This window comes from Neopelma chrysocephalum, unplaced genomic scaffold (genome assembly GCF_003984885.1).
Source record: "Neopelma chrysocephalum unplaced genomic scaffold, ASM398488v2 Primary Assembly neopelma1_181836, whole genome shotgun sequence".
Taxonomy (NCBI): Eukaryota; Metazoa; Chordata; class Aves; order Passeriformes; family Pipridae; genus Neopelma; species Neopelma chrysocephalum.
The window spans coordinates 1-17,639 of record NW_020937866.1 but is presented as its reverse complement, the minus strand read 5'-3'; the positions used below and the strand labels follow the sequence as shown (position 1 = coordinate 17,639).

Here is a 17,639-nt window from a genome sequence, read left to right as displayed (position 1 = left end):
AGCCCGGTCCCCAAGGAGAACTGCTTGATGGACAGGCTGGTGGGATTACAGACAAAGGCAAGCATGTGCCGGGCAGGGAGGGATAATTGGAGCAGCACAAGCTGGTCTTGAGCCGCTGAGCACAGCTAATGGGTGAGATGCTGGCAGCAGGCTCTGGTGTGGAGCACTGCCTGCTCGCGGAGCAGAGACACACAGGGAATTATCCCCGCTTGCTTCTCTCTTTTCCTCCTTCCTCCCCCTTCCCATGGTTGGGTGGGTGGTTGAAAGGCTGTTCCTGCCCTTGGGGCATGGCCAAAGCAGGAGTCACTTGGAGAGGACCCAGAAAGCCATGGCTGCAGTGCAGAGGGGAGCCCGAGACCCGCTTGAGCGATCGCCTGTGATTAGGAGGAGGGTGCCTCATGCGTAGTTTCACTCCAAGACATTTTTAATTGGGTTAAACAGCCCATGGCCTGCCTGTGGCCAAGGATGCCAACACGTGCTGCTCTCAGATCTGGTCTGGGGCTGGGAGCATCCCTTCACTCAGGCACTGTCCAGGCTGCCAAGGGACTGATGCTGCGGGGGCTGCACTTCTCCACCAGTGTCCCTGGCTGCACACCTCCAGGATGGGAGGGGTGGAGAAGCACATCAGGTTTCCAAAGGCAAATCTCCCTTGGGAAGCAAACACCTGGACTGGTTTGGTGCTGGGCACCCTCCAGGCATGGCCCCATCCATTATGGTTCCCTCCAGAGCATCTGGATGGCCACATCCTTCCCTGGGTGACATGTCCTACATCCCCCCAAGAGCAAAGGAGAGGCTCTCTGTGGGGTTTGATGCTGCTCCTGGATGGCACAGCTGGACCAGGGAGGTGGAGACAACAGGGAGAGATTGGGCAGGGGCTCCTAGGACCCTCCTAGTCCAGCTGCCAGGCCTCTGCCAAGCCCTGCCCACAGCCCCGGTAGTCAATGGCAACCTCACGCCGGTTTCCATGGCAGTGGGAAAAATTAATGCTGACGAAGTCACTCAGGAAGGAGAGGAGACCCTGATGGCTCAAGGTGTTATGCCCCCCCCTCACCTGGCCTGGTGGGGACATCAACCATCAGCTGCCTGAAGCTGCTGTGCTGAGGAGGTGGCACCCTGGAACACTGGCTTCAAGGCCCAGATTGTCCTGGGCAGCTCCCAACTGAGTTTCCAAGTCTCCTGCCAGTTCCTCTTACCCTTATCCAGCCCCACAACCCATCCGGGCCGATCCAGCCTCCAGCTCAGCCTCAGCACTTGGGCAATGACAAAAGGGGCTCCCAATGCTGCCAAGGCTGGATCCCGCAGGGAGATGGTGGCCCGAGCCTCGTGGTGTCCCTGTGCCAGCCCCACGGGAATCTCTGCAAGGACTGGAGCCCCAGGAAGACCCTGAGAAGACCCCCACCACGGGGCTTTGCTGTGTGGGGACCTCAAGGGATGTGACCAAGTACCCTCTGGATGCTGTGTTGGAGGGGATGTCCCCCAGCCGCTGCAGCTGCATTGGGGCTGCCCCAGGCTTCCCCCCAGCCGGTGGAAGACAGGGAATGGGGATCCCCGAGTTAATCCCGCGCTTCCTCCTTTGGCAGCGTGATAGAAAACCACCACGGGGCGGACGGGGAGGAGTACGCGGTGGAGTATCCCGACTACGGCGAGGGCTGCCTGCTGCAGTGCGACTGCTCGGCCGAGTGCTACCGCGAGGACAGCGGCCACCGCGAGTACAGGTCCGCGGGGATTTTGGGCGTCGGGCGTGCACGGTATCCCCGTGCAGGGATACAGAGGCCAGGGAGCTGGTCCCTTCTTCCCCCGACCCTGTATGCTGTCTCCCACAGGCTGAAAAGGCGCTCGAGCAGCTCTACCTCTCCTCCCCCCAAGAAGAAAAAGAAGAAGAAATCGGGTCACCGCCGGAGCCGGTGAGTCCCCGGCTGTCCCTGCGCTGTCCCCTCTCCCAGGAGGGCAGCTCTGCTCCCAGCTCAGCCTTTCCCCAGGCTCTGACGGGGCAAGTCCCCCCACTTTGGTGGTCAATGCCCCTCCAAATATGCACCCTTAAGCATGTGCATGTGCTGATATTGCAACACACACATCTGTGCACACACCTCCTGCATGCACTGGTCCGCGTGGGGAAGGAGCTGGCTGCTGCAGGGCACAGCACCGAGCAGGATTTGGCTCTGTGAAGGGTCTGGCTCCATCTACCCCCTGGTCCCCTCCCTGGCTAGCATTGGCTGCCTGGGCAGATGCTGTCCCTAATGTCTCTTTTTTCTCTGCCTTTCCCATGGCAGCAAAAAGAGGAAACCTGGCTCGGAGCGCAGGTGAGTATTCACTGGGCTGAGTGGGCTGTGGGGTTCCTGCTGGGATTGCAAGCCCAGGGGCATGGGCTGGCCTCCACAACCCACTGTTCCCCTCTGAAATCCCAGTGGGAATTGGTCACTTTGTCTCCTGCTGGAGGCTGTGGAGCCCACGAGGTGGCAATGAGACACAGCAGGATTTGAGCAGTCTGGCATCAAAGGCATCCAGAGCCCTTCTGCCAGAAGTCCCTTTCTATCACCCACCCCAAATACTCCAGGAAATAACTTCCATGAGATGTTCATGCATCCCGAGGGATGGTCCAGGGGAAGTAGGGGGTGGGGGGACATTTGGGGTAGGACTCCCCTGGGCCACGGGGATGGGGCTGGGGAGTCCCTTGCTCATCCCTCAAGGGCACCCACTTCCCCCCCAGCTGCGACAGCTCTTCACCCATCCGCAAGGAAAAGAAAAAGAAGACTGGAAAGAAACACAGACGTGACAGGTAGGATGGACACCGTGGCAGACTGGGGATACCAGGCATGACTGGGGACCGTGGGGCTGTTTGGTGACTGCCCAGGCCCTTGGGCTGGGGAGGGATTGAGGCATGGATAGGGATGGATGCTGATGACTCTTCATGAAGCCATCACCGCCTCACAGCTGCTGTCACCTGCCCAATCCAGCAGCCCATCATGGGGCAACACCCCTGTCCTTGTCCCCATCCCCTGGGGCTGCCCAGCTGACCAGGTCAGTGTGTCTCCTTCACCTCTGCCTCCTCTTCATCCCTCAGATCTGAGTCAGGGTCACGGAAGAAGAGAAGACACAGGTAAGAGTGACGTCTGCTGGGAGTCACCCCACTGCCACTGGTGCTGGCTGTCAGCTTCCCCTGCCAAAGACCCCCTGTTCCCTGCCTTCCTGCTGCCCCCCTCCCCTCTGCTCACAGTGATGGACCCCCTCATCCCATGGCTGGACACTGCTGTGTGTCCTCCACCCTTGGGCATGGCATAGGGCCACTCTGGGTGACTTTGGGGTCCCACGTGGCCCCTAATGTCCCCTAGGGAAGAAAGGGTGATTCCAAGCAGCCATGGCCAGGACAAACCCTGGCTGTTGCCCTACTCTGCAGATGCCTTCTGGCAGCACTGCTATTCTAGGGTGAAAGAAGTGAAAAACAGACAAAGGGCATCTGGGAAAGCAGAGGGTCTCAGAGGGGACTGATGTAGGACAAGGCAAGTGTAGGGTGACAACGGGCCCAAGCCCAGAGGACGCTGAGCAGAGCCAGTCCCCCCCTTCCCACTGCCACCCGCTCCTGCCTGGCCTCACCAATGGGCACCTGATCCCATGGTCCTCCCAGCACCATCTGGGATCCCCACTGTGCTTTGAATCTCAATGAATTCCAGCTCCAGACCATGCAGGTTCTTCCTCCCGCTCCTCCTGCGGCCTCGGTGCCTCTGGGGGAGGCTGGGGAAGCCACCCCCAGGTGCTGCCTCTGCTCCCACGCCTGAAGTTTCCAGCTCTTCCCGCAGGTCCCGAAGCCCCAAGAACAAACGGAAAGAGAAAAACAAAGAGCGCAAGAGGTGAGGGACCGGGACGGCGGGGGGAGCGGGGTGCTGTGCCTCCTCTGCGTGCCCCAGGGGGGACTCAGCCTCCCCCCGCGGCCCCCGGCCTCCCTCTCCGCAGGTCCCGCAGTGAGTCCCCGGCCTGGCGCTCGCACCGGCGCAGCTCCTGCAGCTCCCACAGCGCCTCCCTCTCCTCCGACGACAGCGGCTCCAAATCCCCCGGCAGGTAGGGACAGCCCGGGACAGCCCACGACCAATAGCCCCGCAGTCTCCGCGATGTGGGCTGGAGGGCAGGGACAGAGATGTCTGTGTGGTGGGCACCCCGATGTGGTGGAGGGCAGGAGGTAGGTGGTAGAAGTGTCCCGGGGATGGGGACCTTTGTGGAGGTGGGTGTCCCGGGGATGAGGACCCTTGGGAATGGAGGACAGGAGGAGGGTGGCAGAGGTGTCCCGAGGATGAGAACCCTTTTGGGGAGACGGAAGGGAACAGGATGGTGCTGCAGAACCTCTGGAGAGTTTGGGAAAATCCCAGGCAGGGGTTCAATTTTTGACTAGAGAAAGCACAAAACACCAGTTCTCACTCCATTTCTGGCTTTGGCGAAGCCTGCTCCGCAGCCTGGGCTGCTCTGCCGGGCCGGGTGGAGGGCGGTGCCGAGCTCGGGGCCGGGGGTGCCGGCGGTCACGGTGCTGTGCCCCGCAGGCTGAGCCCCAAGCGCCGGCAGGATGGTCCCAAAGGCAGCAGCGCTCGCTCCAGCCGCAGCCCGTCCTCGCCCTCGCCCCAGCGCTCGGCCTCGCCGCACCAGAACGGGCACAAGGGCAGCGCCCAGAACGGCCGCCACAGCCACGGCGCCCCGCTCCCGGAGCCCTCGGATGTACGTAGGCTTTTCTTGGATCACTCTTCGCTTCCCTCCCCTCCTCCCTCCACAGGACTGCCCCCCTGCTCTCCTCTCCGCTCCTTCCCCACTCGCTCGGCTCCCCGCCCTGCCCAGCCGGGACACACGGGGAGATGCACTCACCAACCCTGCACTGGGTGCACGGTCTCCCTGGGAGAGCCAGCCCGTCATCTCGGGGCAAGGATCAGGGCAGCCAACAAATTATCTCTCCCCCAGAGCCTCACATTGCCCTGCAGATGTCACCCCCGAGACGATGGCTTGGCAGGCCAGCGACACTGCCAGGGTCACCACTGGGCTCAGCACCTACCTGAGATTGAGCCCACACAGCCAAGAAATGGGTACAGCTGGAAAATTCGTTTCCCCACCAGCCTAAACCCTCCCCAGAGCCAAGGGGCTGACACCAGTGCTCAGGACTCCAACACCCAGCCTGGCCAGGGTAGGGATCGGAGGGGATTTGGTGCTGGATGCTCAGATTTTAGGATCCCCATGGCAGGCGACATTGGAGATAAGTGTCCCTGGCTCTGCCTCATTGTCCTGGGATGTCCCAGTGAAACCCGGGGGGCTACTCCAGTGCTGAGTAGACAAAACCCTAATCCCGTGGGACAGGGGGCCAGTCCCAGTTTAACCAGTGCTGGGATGGCAAGGAGCCTGCTTTGGCTAACAGGGACTGGAGGCAGAGCTGAGTGAAGGCAGGGGGCTGCATGACCCCACTACTAGGGGGCACACAGGTCCCCACTCGCCTCAGGAGACTTCATTCCCATGGTGAGGTGCTGTGGGGACACTGCCAGGCTGGCAGCACCCCGTGCTGACACCCCAACACCTGCAGGGTCAGGGGCACCCTGGAAAATGGGGCCAGGAGCCCCCCACCCCATACCCACATCCCCTTCACCCTCCCCAGCCCAGCACCCCCCAGCAGCACCCAGCACCCAGCCCATCTCTTGGAGCACCTCTCTGCTTTCTTCTTTCCTGTGGTTTTGGCTGGGGTGTGGGGGGGTTCGGGAGCCCCCCAGGCGCCCGGCTCACCCCGCTCTCCCCCTGCCCACCCCCCAGCATCGCCCAGGCCGACGAGCTCCCTTGGCTCCCCGGCACCAGCGGGACTTTTCTCCAACAACTTTCTCTCTTTCTCTCTCTCTCTCTCTCTCTCTCTTCTTTCTCTCTCTGGTTTCTATTTTTTATTTTTTTTTCTTTTTAATCCCATCTGTGTTTTTCTTTAGCCTCCCATTTGAAAAAAACCCAAACGGTAATATACACTTCCATTTCTTGCTCAGCAGAAGCAGGGACGAGGGGGAGGGAAGGGCAATGAAACGTGCTTTTTTTTTTCCGCCCCCTTGTTTTAGTTTCCTTTCTCATGATTTCTTTTCTTTTCCCTTGTGATGTACAGAAATGCAAACGATATATATTTCTCTTATTTTCATTTTTCCCCCCCTGTCGTCGTCGTGTTGTTCTAGAATTTTTTGCTTTTGTGTGTGTTAATGTGGAGAAGAAAAAAAAAACCAACAAACTCAAACCCAAAAACCAGATGTGTTTTCTAAATATTTACGACCACTGAACATTGTATTTCCATTTTCTATATTTTGAACAAGGAATTTAAAAGGGAAGAGAACCCAGCAGGCCTCCACTGCAAAGGGAATGGGCTTGTTTCCATCTCATGGAGCGAATTGCCCTTTTCCTCCTCAAATTGGCTACTGTCCCGTGTCCTCAGCTGGATCCTGCTGCCATAGGGATGGTTTTCCTCCCTGGCTGCAGGATGAGGCTGCTGGGTGCTGGGTTATCCGAGCACCCCACAATCATCCCACACCCAGGTACCCACATCCTGCATCCCGGCAGGATGGGTGCTGAGCATCCTTGGTACCCAGCTTCTTTCCCATCTCCTGCAGACCCCCAAAAGCTCAGCCCATCCCCCAGATGAGCTGTGTCCCCCCTCAGCACCCCCAGAGCCACCGGGAGCAAGGGGTGCCCCGGGGCGCTGCACGGTGTTACCTTCCCTTTTAAATACCCAGTCCTGTCTCCATCCATCCCTGCTGCCTTCCCAGCCTTCCTCCCGGGTCTCTCCTCCTCCTCCTCCTTGCCCACACGCACCCTCCAGCCCCTCTTTCTCTCCGGTTTTCTTTGGGCCAACACAACCCAACATCCCTCGCCGTGTCCCACCTCCATCCATCACCTTCCCTGCATGTTATCCGGGACTTTGCCATGTTATAGAGTGACTTTTTAAGACTGAACTGCAGCCGGGTTACAGACACCAGCCAGCAACTCCCCCCGTGGCCACCCCGCTTGGCGGACGGCCACAGCCTTTCCATTGAAAAACAAACAAAAAACCTAAAAAAAAAAAATATAAAAAATTAAAAGCTAAAGAGACCGAATTTAAAAAATAATTTAAAAAAATTCTAAGCAGAGCAAACGGGATTAGCCGAGGGGTCTGGATCGCCGTACTAAAGAGTCCTTGTCTTTTTCCCATTCTGCCCTCCAAATGTGGAGATTATTGTTTTCTTTTTTTATTATTGCATTCCTGTCACTGCCAATTCCAAAGGTAGGTATTTCGTCCACCTCTGCACGTTCACTTCTGCAGATGAGCCTGTTGAAAAGCACCGTAGCTTGATTTAATGTTATTTTCTCTTTCTTTCTGACTTTCTTTCTCTTTCTTTCTCGCTCTCCTTCTCTGTCTCTCATTTTGTCTCTTTTTGGTGGCTATATATGATTTTTTTGTTTTTGATTTGTATGGTTTTCCCCAGTTAGCTGCAAAGCCATGCTCTTCTCTTATGTTCTTAATTTATATATTTTTTTTGCCCTGTCCACGTAATATTTTTTTCTTTCTTCCCCCCTTTTCTCTTCCCCGTCTCCTCGTGCTGTCGGTAGAATGCATTTCTGTGTCTTTCAGCCCTCCGAATTTGTGTTCGTTTCCATGCAGGGGCTGCTCCCTTTGAGTCCCCCCTTAGTGGCCCAGTAATGAAGGCAAACGTAATTAGTGAGAAATAGGGGCAGTGGCCAGGGGTGGGAGTGGGCACAGAGGGGTTTGGGTTGAATGGATGGGGCAAAACCTGAGAAATTTGGGGAGATGTGTGGGTTTAGCCCCTCTTTGGGTCATGATGGGGAAAAAAACCCAACTCAGGAAAAATACTGGGAGGCTGCAATGGGGAAAGGTTGAAATCTTCATCTGTGGAGGGGCAGCTCCAGGGCATTGTGTTCCCCAGGAGCAGGGGATGGCATCCCAGCCCTGGATGTCTCATCCCCACAAGTGCCCAGTGTGTGTTTTCCCTTTTGGGCTGGGTCTTTGCCGATTTGGGTTTATTTGGGATGCTTTTATTGTCATTGCCTTCCTGCACACCTGGGCAGGAGTCTGCAGGGTTTGGGTGGGAGCCCCGCATCCCACAGCATGGCCAACTGGCATCAAAATGCTGCCCTGGGAAAGAGGAAAGCCCTTTCTTTCTCTCTTCATCTTCCTCTTCTTCTACTTCATCTTCTCTGCTTTTATTTTCCTCTGCTGGGACACAGGGCTGGGAATGGGCTCAGCTGACCCCCTCCTATTCTTTCCCCCCTCACTGCAGCCATTCCAACAGCAACAGATTTTTAATAAAAAATCCAAATCCTCTCATTTTGGCTCCAGCTTGCTGCTCTGTGGCTGGAGGGGTTGGCTTATCCATGGGGACAAGGAGGTGGGGTGTGGAGCAGTCTGGGATGCTCAGGGATGCAAACAGTCTTGTGACCCTTTTGCAGCATCTTTGTGGTGGTCCCCAGAATCCCACCCCTTTGCCCTTCCTGCTTGTTTTTGGGGGAGAAAAGTGGTGTCTAGGACACAGTGGGGCAGGTAGAGAGAACCTTATCCTCAAGGATTCACCAGAAGTATTTGGGGCATGGGGATGGCAAGGAATTGGGGTCAGTGGCCCTGGGTGTGGTGGCACAATCCTGGCACCACCCCAATCACCCTGAACCCTCTTCAATCCCCTTGGCTGGACTCCCTGTGCAGGATTCACCCTTCCAGGGATACTCAGGGACCTGATGTTGGGCTGTGGCTGGGGAAAACAGACGCTAAAGCCAGGGGTTTGCCAGCTTGGTCAGGGCTGGTGGTGCAGGAGCTGTTTCCACCCATCTTTTTGGTCTAGTGATGTTTGCAAAGACGGGGAAAACACCCAGGCAGTGTTTGTGGCTCAGAGGAGCTCGGATATTTGGGGGCCCCAGGGCTGGACAAAACCCCCTCAGCTCTTGGTGAGAGCCTGGCTCGGGGCTTGGCCATGCTAGTGGCCCAGGGTTTTCCCTCCCTGTAGGAGAAGTGAGTTGGTTTGTTTTATTTCTCCTCTCTCTGGCTCTGTCTCTGTCTCTCCTCCTTCTCTCGCTCTTTCTTTCTCTCTTGCATTTTTGTGAATCTAATGATGCACTTATATTGCCCCGCTTTTCCCTTCTCTTCATACCTTACCTACTAAAGGAGGAAATGCCACTTTTTTGGTAAGTGGATGTTAACCAAGAGGGACTTAAAAAAAAAAAAGCATATAATGGAAAAAATAAAAAAAAAAGGAAGCAGAAAGCAAAGTCTGTGTTGAGTGCTGATGAGGACTTAGCAGTTCCCTGCAGAGTCACAGCTAACAGCTCAATGCGTGTCCCAGGAAGAGCTCAGAGACATTCGTTTATCTCAGTAACGAGGACATTTGTGAAGTTTTGCTTTGTTTTTTATTTATTTATTTATATTTATTTATTTATTTTTTATTTGATTTGATTTGGATGGTTTTTCTTCTTTCTTTTTCTGTTAGTTTCTTTTTTTGCCTTCTCGTCCCCGGCCCCCCTCCCCTGCCTTGCCCTCCATTGTCGCTCTGTGCCGTTTTTTCCTCGTTTCTGGATTTGTTTTAAGCCGAAAGCCGTACTATCGATAAAAACTACACGTATCAGAACATATATCTCTATATATGTGCATGCCTCTGTGTGAGCAGACCCCATCACCTCCAGCCCTCTTTGGTTCGACCCCTTCCCCTCGGCTCAGTCTGATTTACTCTCCCCCACCGCCCCTCTTCCCTCCTCTCATCTTTTCTTTTCCCTCCCCCCATTTTCCTCCCTTCGTTTGGGTTTTACCCCTCTTTTCCCTCCCCCTTTCTTGATGGGGGTGGGCGGGCACCAGGGTTTGCTTTATCCCCTCTCCAGGTGTTTTTTGGGGGGGGGTGTTTCTTTCCCTTCAAGCTCTCCCTCCCCGACGACTTGGGGGTTTTCTTGGATTTATTTATTTTCCTCCCATCCCGCCCTTTCCTTTGGGTTTTTTATTACGATTTGAGTTGAGTTATATTTTTTTGGCGTTTTGCATGCGGAGGTTTGCATGACCCACGTTGTTGAGGGCGAGAGGAAGGTGCAGAGTAGCGTCTGTGTAGCCTGCCTTATGCGATGTGCATTGACGTTGTGATCTGCGCCCCCGGCCCGGCGCCCCCCGTTAAAATCCCCTTTCTCCTTCTTTCTTCTCTTCTTCCCCCCCCTTCCTCTTTTCCCTCCTTCTCTCTCTCTTTCTCTCCCCCTCTGCCAGAGGCCGGCCTCGGCGTCCCCCTCTCCGCGGGCTCATGGCAGGACGGAGCCGCTTTCCCCCCGCTCTCGAGGGGGCCGACACGGTGCCCGCAGCCCCCGGTCGCCCACGCCGGAGCGGGGCAAGCACGGCCACCGGCATCGCTCCCGCAGTGCCTCGCCGCCCTCCCGACACCGCGGCCAGAGCAAGGGGCGGCCCCCGGCCCCCCGGGAGCCCCCGCCGGCGCCGCTCAGCCCGCCCGGCTACAGCAGCGACTCGGAGGGCTCGGCGGGATCACAGCCCTACCACCCGCCGGCCGGCCCCGACAGGAACCACGGCGCACACGGGAAGAAGTAAGGGAAGAACCCCGGGATGGGATCGTGTTATCACTGATGGGGTATGGGAGCTGGGTTGCGGTATTTGGGGTGCAGCCCCATGAGGGCACCTTGAGTCCATCCAAGGGAAGCTCTGAGGTGCAAGCTGGGGACCAGGGCTGGGTTGGGATGCTCAGGGGATGGGGATGGAGATGGGGACGTGGATGAGGATGAGAATGGGAATGGGGACAGGGATAGGGACAGGAATTGGGACAGAAATGGGACAATGATGGGGATGGGGGAGGAGGAGGAAGGGGATCTGTAAATAAATAAATAAATTTGGGGTTGGGTTAGGATTATGGAACGGGGGTTAGCTTGCAGATGGGGACAGGAATAGAGACAGGGAAGAGCCACAGCGGGTCAGTGCTAGCTCACTGTGGGAAGGATCATCCCTGCAAAGGTTTATGCCAGCTTGAAGGGCAGTGCCTGGATGGCTGTGTGGAATTACAGCATCCCACAGGATGCAGGATCCCAAGTGGGTGAGCACCCCACACTTTATAACCAGAGATGTAGCCCAGCCAAAAACTGGTGTCATGTAGGTGTGCCCACTGTTCTCTGTGGGAAGCTGGGATCTCTGCTCCCATGGGGACATCCTGTCAGCCAGGATGAGACATGAGGCAGTGCTGAGATCTGCCTTCACAGGGTGAAGGAGAGGCACCACCGGGGCCGGCCCAACAGCAGCTCGGAGTCGTCAGCCAAGCACTCCCGGCACGCGTCGGAGCGCAGGAAGAGCCCGTCGCCCAGCCCCGGCCAGCGCAGCAGCTCCTGGAGCTCCAGTGGCTCTCTCTCCAAGTCCCGCTCCCGCTCCCGGGAGAAGAGAGCAGGACGCAGCCGCTCCCGATCACCCTCGCCGAAAAAACCCGCCAGCAGGTCAGACCCAGGGGAGACTTCATCCCAGGGGACACCACGGGTGCCATCAGAGGGCCCAGGGGACACCATGGGTGCCATCAGTGGGCTCGGGGAGCATCTGCGGTTCATAGTGGTCCCAGCTCTCCTGGGGTTTGGGGAGGGGTCTCAGGTCATTGCTGACGGCACTGGAAGAGCCAGCTCCAGGTGGCAGCGTCAGCCACTGGAGGGAGGTGCTGTCACAGGGTGTCCATGGATCCCACCTGGGATCTCAGCCTGCTCCCTGATGCTCCTCCTCCTCCTCGGGGTGTAGAGAGAAGGACAACGAGCCCCGAACACGTCACGGTGATCCCGATCCCACCCGCGCCCGGCGCCGCTCCAGGAGCTACTCCCCAATCAGGAAGAGGAGACGTGACTCCCCCAGCTTCATGGAGCCCAGGAGGATCACGAGGTGGGTCCTGGCACGTGGCAAAGGCTCTGCCATGTCCGTTGGCACGTCCCAGGGCTGAGGTCTGCCATCAGCCGGCCCCAAAGAGCACGTGGGTGGGGGAATGGACAGGCAACAGATGGATAGATGGACAGATGGATGGATGGGTGAATGAATGGATGGATGGACAGATAGATGGATGAATGGATGGACAGGTGGATGGGTGGATGGACGGACTGACAGACAGACGGATGGATGGATGGATGGATGAGTGAATGGATGGATGGATGGGTGAATGGATAGATGGATGGATGGGCAGACAGATGTACAGATGAATGGATGGATGGATGAATGGATGCATGGCTGGCTGGCTGGCTGGACGGACAGCTGGATGTACAAATGGATGGGTGGATGGATGAATGAGTGGGTGGGTGGGTGAGTGGGTGGTTGGATAGGTGGATGGATGGACAGATGTGCAGTTGGATGGATGGGCGGATGGATGGACAAAAGGATGAGCAGCTCTACTGATGGACAGATAACCCTGAGGGTGACCGGGTGAATCAGCTGGCCCAGACAGCTGGATAACCAGACTGCCTCCAATACTACGACCTTCTGATCTCTTCCTATTTCAAGGCATGAAAACAGGAATTAATTTTAATCCGGCTGTGCATATTCCAGAAAGACGCACATCCGCAATCACATCTCTCCTCTGCCCTCCAAAAGCTGGTTTCTCCTCCTTGGGATCCTATTGCCTCAGGATCCCGAGCTGTAAGACAGGCAATATTTCGTGCCAGACAAAACACTGTGTGCATATGTAGCACCTCGTTAACATGCAGCACTGGCAGCAGGGCTGTGCCGAGCCGAGATTACCTCCTTCCTGACCTATTTGTCTCTCCTGCTATCAGCTGGGAGATCAGGGGGCTGGATTTTCAGAAATCAGCTCTGCCTCACTGTGGGAGGGATTTTGTTTTGCCTGGGCTGGACTGGAGTTGTCAGGAGAGAGGACAGGAGGAAGGACAGGAGCAATACTGCAGAGCCCACGGGTTAGGGCACCCTGCAGCTCTTCCCAATGTATGCCCTGGAAAGAAAATGGGCTGAGAAATCTGCTGCCAGCCCAGAGGAAGGTTTTTCCCAGCCTGGGTACCACTGTTTGGTTTTCCATCCCTCCTGCTCCATCCTGGTTTTGCCAGGATGTCCCCAGGGAGATGGCAGGGCTCAGTTGGAGGACACAGCCTGCAATCCCTGTGAGGACTGTCCCCCCCATCCCTGCCACCATCCCTGGCATGGATGGGGATGGCAGACCCAAATCTGCTTGGGATTCAGGAGGAGCAGAGCCATTCCTACAAGGCCTAGAGGATGCTGTGGGGAAGGGGCAGCTGGGGGAACACCCCTAGCCCCCCTTGCCTGCCCCATAGTCCAGCCAGAACCCCCAGGGCTTTTCCTTGCCCTCCTGCCCTGTCCCCAGTTCCCATCATCCCCCCCCACCACCACATGGTCCTACCTCAGTGATGCCAACCTCTCCTTTTCCATTTCATCCCAAGGTCCCTCTCGGAGAGCATCGTCGCCAGCCTGGCTCCCAGGGTAACCTCCCCCCCTCCTCCTCCTCCTCTTCCTCCTCCTCTTCCTCCTGGACCCCTCTGTGTCTCCTCACACCTTAGGACGCCCTCGGCACCCGGTTGCCTTCAGGCCGTGCCTGTGGCTCTCTGGTCCCACTAACACCAGGCCGGGAGAGGGGGCAAGGGGCTGACTCCTGATGTCTCTGCCCCCCGTGGCCTCCATTCCCACTGCCCCCGTGCTTCCCGTGTCCCTCCTCTCGCTCCGGCGCCGGCGGGGCCGCAGCTCGCCTCCCGCTAATCCCGAACGTCTCTTTTTCAGCAGCTTTCAATCTTTGGTGTCTGGGAAACACAAAGGCCACATTAACCTGCTCACTTTCTGCCCTCGACGCTGCCTAATCCAGGACTAACACCCTGGGGGGAGGGTGGGGGGGGGCTGGGAAGGAGGAAGGGGATGGATGGAGGGGGAGGTGACGTCGGGTGGCCACATCCTGACACCCCGCAGCCGGTCTGAGCCTGGTCGCGGGGATGCTCGGCTTCCCTGGGTGGATGCTCGGCCGTGCCGGAGGTCCAGTGCTGGACCCCCTCCCCGAGCTGCCGCCGGGGGCCTCACTCAGATCCCTTTTTCCATTTGCAGTGCTCGCAAGCGTCCCATCCCCTACTACCGGCCCAGCCCCTCGTCCTCCAGCTCGCTGAGCACCTACTCGTACAGCCGGAGCCGCAGCCGCAGCTACGACAGCTACAGCTCCAGCCGCAGCCGCAGCCGGACTCGCAGCCCCCCCAGCCGCTCCCGCAGCCCCAGCCGCAGCCCCAGCTACAACAGCCGCAGCAGCTCGGAGAGCGCCGGCTTCTGAGCCCCCCCGGCACCGGCCGCGGCCCCCCGGCACCCCAGCTCTGCCCCCTCCATGCCTCCTGCGCCCCCAGAAGGGACGGGACCACCGGGGAGGTGGAAAAGAGCCGGGGGATGCTAAGGACGGACCTGGCGACGGGGGAAAGCGCGGACGGAAACTGGAATGGGTCCTTGCGTCGCCCATGGAAGGGGCGGCTCCCTCCCCGCACCGGGGTGTTTTGGGGGTCGGGATGGGGAAGGGGAGGATGTCTTCTTATTTCTGCGAGTGCCGGGGCGGGGTCGGGTGGGGTGGGCGAGCACAGAGCGAGGGAACAAACGCTCAGCAGAGACTTTGGGGCGAGTGGGCAGGGGTGGCTCGGGGCCTCCCGGGAACCCTCTCTGTGCTTTTTTGGGTTGGTTTGACTGTTTTTTAGCACAAGAATATGCCGGGGAGGGGGGAGGGGGGGCGTGGCAGGCTCAGCTGGAAGGTGTGATGCCAACCAGAGGTGAGCCCCTGCTTTTCCCCATTGGAAGTGTCCCCACAGTGTCCTGGGGACTGGGGGCACCATGAAACACTTTGGGGTTCCCCCAGACCTGAGAACATGCCGAGCCATGGATGAACAAAGCCAGCAGCACCCACAAGTCTCTTTCCAAGTGGGGAGATCCAGGGGGGCCACCTATGTGTTAATGCTGCTCATCCCAGTGCAGGAGCTGGCCCTGGCACCCATCCATCCCACCCAATCTGAGGGGACACCAAGTTGTCACCCCCAGGAGGAGGGAGCTGCAAGGCCTAGGGCTGGGCAGGGGATTTCCCACCCCTGGGGGTGCATCCAGCCATCCTCTGCCTTTGGCATGGACCCCACCGCTGGGCTGGCTGCCCCCAGCCCCCCCTGTTCTGGGGCTGAGCAGCCGCTTTTTAGACTGAATTATGGAAGGAGAGAGGCAGGAGAGTCCTGGGCCTGGCCCCCGGCCCCGCTTTTGCAGGACTTTGCTGATTTCCCAAAAAAAATAGCCCCCCCCCCGGGTGCCGAGGACAGCCCTGGCCCCCCGGGGCGGTTGGTTGGTGTTTAATCCTCATGGCCCTGCGTTTTCCGGACGGCTGGAGCAGGACAATGGGGATGAGCCTCCCTGGGTGGGAGAGCAGCTGCCCGGATTAACCCGTTGCCCCCGGATGAAAAGCCGGGCTTTGGCCGTCCTGCTCGGTGCTGGTTTGCAGCCAGGTGGGGCCGGGGCATCCTTTGGACTCGGGCTCAGCTGTGATGCGACAGCCTCGTTAGCCGTGGCCTGATGAACCGGAGGTCCCGGGAGGGCAGAGTTGTGAGAGGAGGGACACTGGGGTCATCTCCCAAACCTGGAATGTTGAGAAAACAGGCTCAGCCACAGGCTGAGGATTCACCAGCCCTTGGAGAAAAGTCCCAGGCCATGATGGGTGCCAGCCCTTGGTTATCCCATCCACCAGCTGGCAAAGCCACCAGCCACCCTCTGTGGTGTCCAGACAAGCAGAGCTGTTAGAAATGGGGTGAACAGGTAAGGAGAGGACTTGTGCCCACCTGCCAGCCCCAGGCAGGGCGGCAGCTCTGGATGTGACCGTGGTAGGAGGAGGAGACAAAGGATCTTGCTCCCCCTGGGCCTGGGGAGATTGGAGGACACCAGTGCCCTCAGCATCCCTACGAACCCCTGAGCCACGCGCTCCGAAATCCATCCCACCCATCTCCACCTGCTGCCGCCGCAGCCCCCGGGCACCCCATGGCTCTGTCCCCATCACCACCCCACGGGGAAGCTCAGACTGGGATATGGGGGGTGTCCCCTGAGACCATCCCAACCCAAGCCACCGGCAGGGGGTTATTTTACCAGTGGCCGCAGCCCCAGCCCTGCAGCCCCCGGGGCCGCGGCTCCCGAAATCCCGAGACCCGCCTGCAGCGGCGCCGCGGACAAGCCAGCACATCAGGGAAAAATTCCAGTCTTCCTCTTTTACAGTCTCTGTCTCCTGCCGCGGAGGGAGCCAACTGGAACAAATACTCTGTAGAAATACTTCAGTATTTTCCTGTCGCGCGTGCGCTCTCTCTCTGGGTTGTGAGTACAGCTGTAGATGCCGTGAGCTGGTGCAATTATAATAAATATACAGTATATATTGTAAATGACTCTGCTGGGCACTGAGAGGTTTCTTCATGGGGGGAGAACAGCGGGGGTTTCCTGCTCCCTCCATGCAGGATTGGTCTGTCCAGCTCCCTGTCCTCCTCCTCTCCCCTGTGCTGCCTGCTGTGTCCAGCCACCCTTGGCTCACTTTTCCCTCTGGCTCCGTGTGGAACAGCACTGGGCACCAGTTGTGCGTCTGATCCCCCTGAGCATCCTGCTGTGGGGAAGGGGAAACCCTCTGAGAACCTCTCCCTCTGCATCTTTCCCGTCTCCTTGCAGTCCTCCTGGCTCCCTGCAGCCTTCCCTGCATCCCTCCCTTTTGCCTGCAACCTCCCATCCATCCCATCTGCATCCCTCCCACCTCTCGCACTTCCCGGCATTCCTCCCTGCATTCCTGCCTACACCCCTCCCATCCCTCCCATTTCCCAGCATCCCTCCCTGCATCTTCCTCTGCATCCCTCCCTGCATCCCCTCCATTTCCCTGCATCCCTCCCATTTCCCTGCATCCCTCCCATTTCCCTGCATCTCTTGCCTCCGCAGTGCCCCCCTCCTTTCCCGGCTCCCCCCCAGACCCCACACGGCTCAGCTTCCCACTCCTTGCCATTCCAGAGGGATGGGCTGGGCACTGCCTCAGACAAAGGACACCCCCAATTCCCCTCTGCAGCATTCCCCTCACATTCCTGACTCCCTGGGGGTCACACATCTTGCTCGGAGTGTCAGGGTTCAGCTGCCCCCCCATCTTCTGGCTTCTCCAAATCAAAGCTGGGGGGCACAGGAGGACAGGGCAGAGTTGATGGGGTCCCAGAGGGGATAGGGTCCCAGAGCTGCCAGGCTCGCTGGGCTGGAAAACAGCTCTTCCCTGGGATGGGGGCATGGAGTCTGGCCCCAGATGGGAATCCCTTCCTGGGTGCCAGGTGTGTGGAGACACTCGCTTGGACATGAGGGCAAATGACTTAGGGAGGGAGCCTCCCTCTCCCAAACAGAGCGTGCTGAAGCCTCCAGCCCCTCCAGCCCCCTCCAACTCCCCCAGCCCCATCATCACTATCAGCTCCCCTGCTCCCCACTGGCCCCATCAGATCCTATAAGCCCCCCCTCACACCCTACTGATCTCAAGGGCCCCCAAGAGCCTCCTCAGCCCTGTGCCCCTCAGAGACCCCCACCCATGGGGGCTGGAGCAGCCTCACCCCAACTTGGTGCTGGGGGTTCCCCACCACAATTGCTGAGCCCTGGGACCACTGAGGGGCTCCAGAACCTTCTGGCTGGTGAGTAACCAGGGGCTGGGGGG

General features: G+C 58.4%; 1 protein-coding gene across 2 annotated transcripts in view; it reads left to right on the top strand.

The window, feature by feature from the left end:
* The window catches only part of LOC113962498 (serine/arginine repetitive matrix protein 3-like), a 29,442-nt gene extending 13,083 nt beyond the window's left edge, over positions 1–16,359 (top strand). Inside the window, exons 4-16 of one of the 2 annotated variants that reach the window (XM_027673249.1) lie at positions 1,581–1,715; positions 1,824–1,904; positions 2,271–2,300; positions 2,708–2,776; positions 3,062–3,097; positions 3,795–3,845; positions 3,949–4,053; positions 4,527–4,698; positions 10,214–10,542; positions 11,206–11,433; positions 11,723–11,860; positions 13,378–13,417; positions 14,027–16,359. In XM_027673249.1, coding sequence (XP_027529050.1) covers positions 1,581–1,715; positions 1,824–1,904; positions 2,271–2,300; positions 2,708–2,776; positions 3,062–3,097; positions 3,795–3,845; positions 3,949–4,053; positions 4,527–4,698; positions 10,214–10,542; positions 11,206–11,433; positions 11,723–11,860; positions 13,378–13,417; positions 14,027–14,641 — 2,029 coding nt within the window. In that variant the 3' untranslated portion in view covers positions 14,642–16,359. The remainder of the gene's footprint in view (positions 1–1,580; positions 1,716–1,823; positions 1,905–2,270; positions 2,301–2,707; positions 2,777–3,061; positions 3,098–3,794; positions 3,846–3,948; positions 4,054–4,526; positions 4,699–10,213; positions 10,543–11,205; positions 11,434–11,722; positions 11,861–13,377; positions 13,418–14,026) is intronic. The other variant, XM_027673248.1, reaches the window with a different exon arrangement.
* Positions 16,360–17,639: the final 1,280 nt, after the last annotated feature.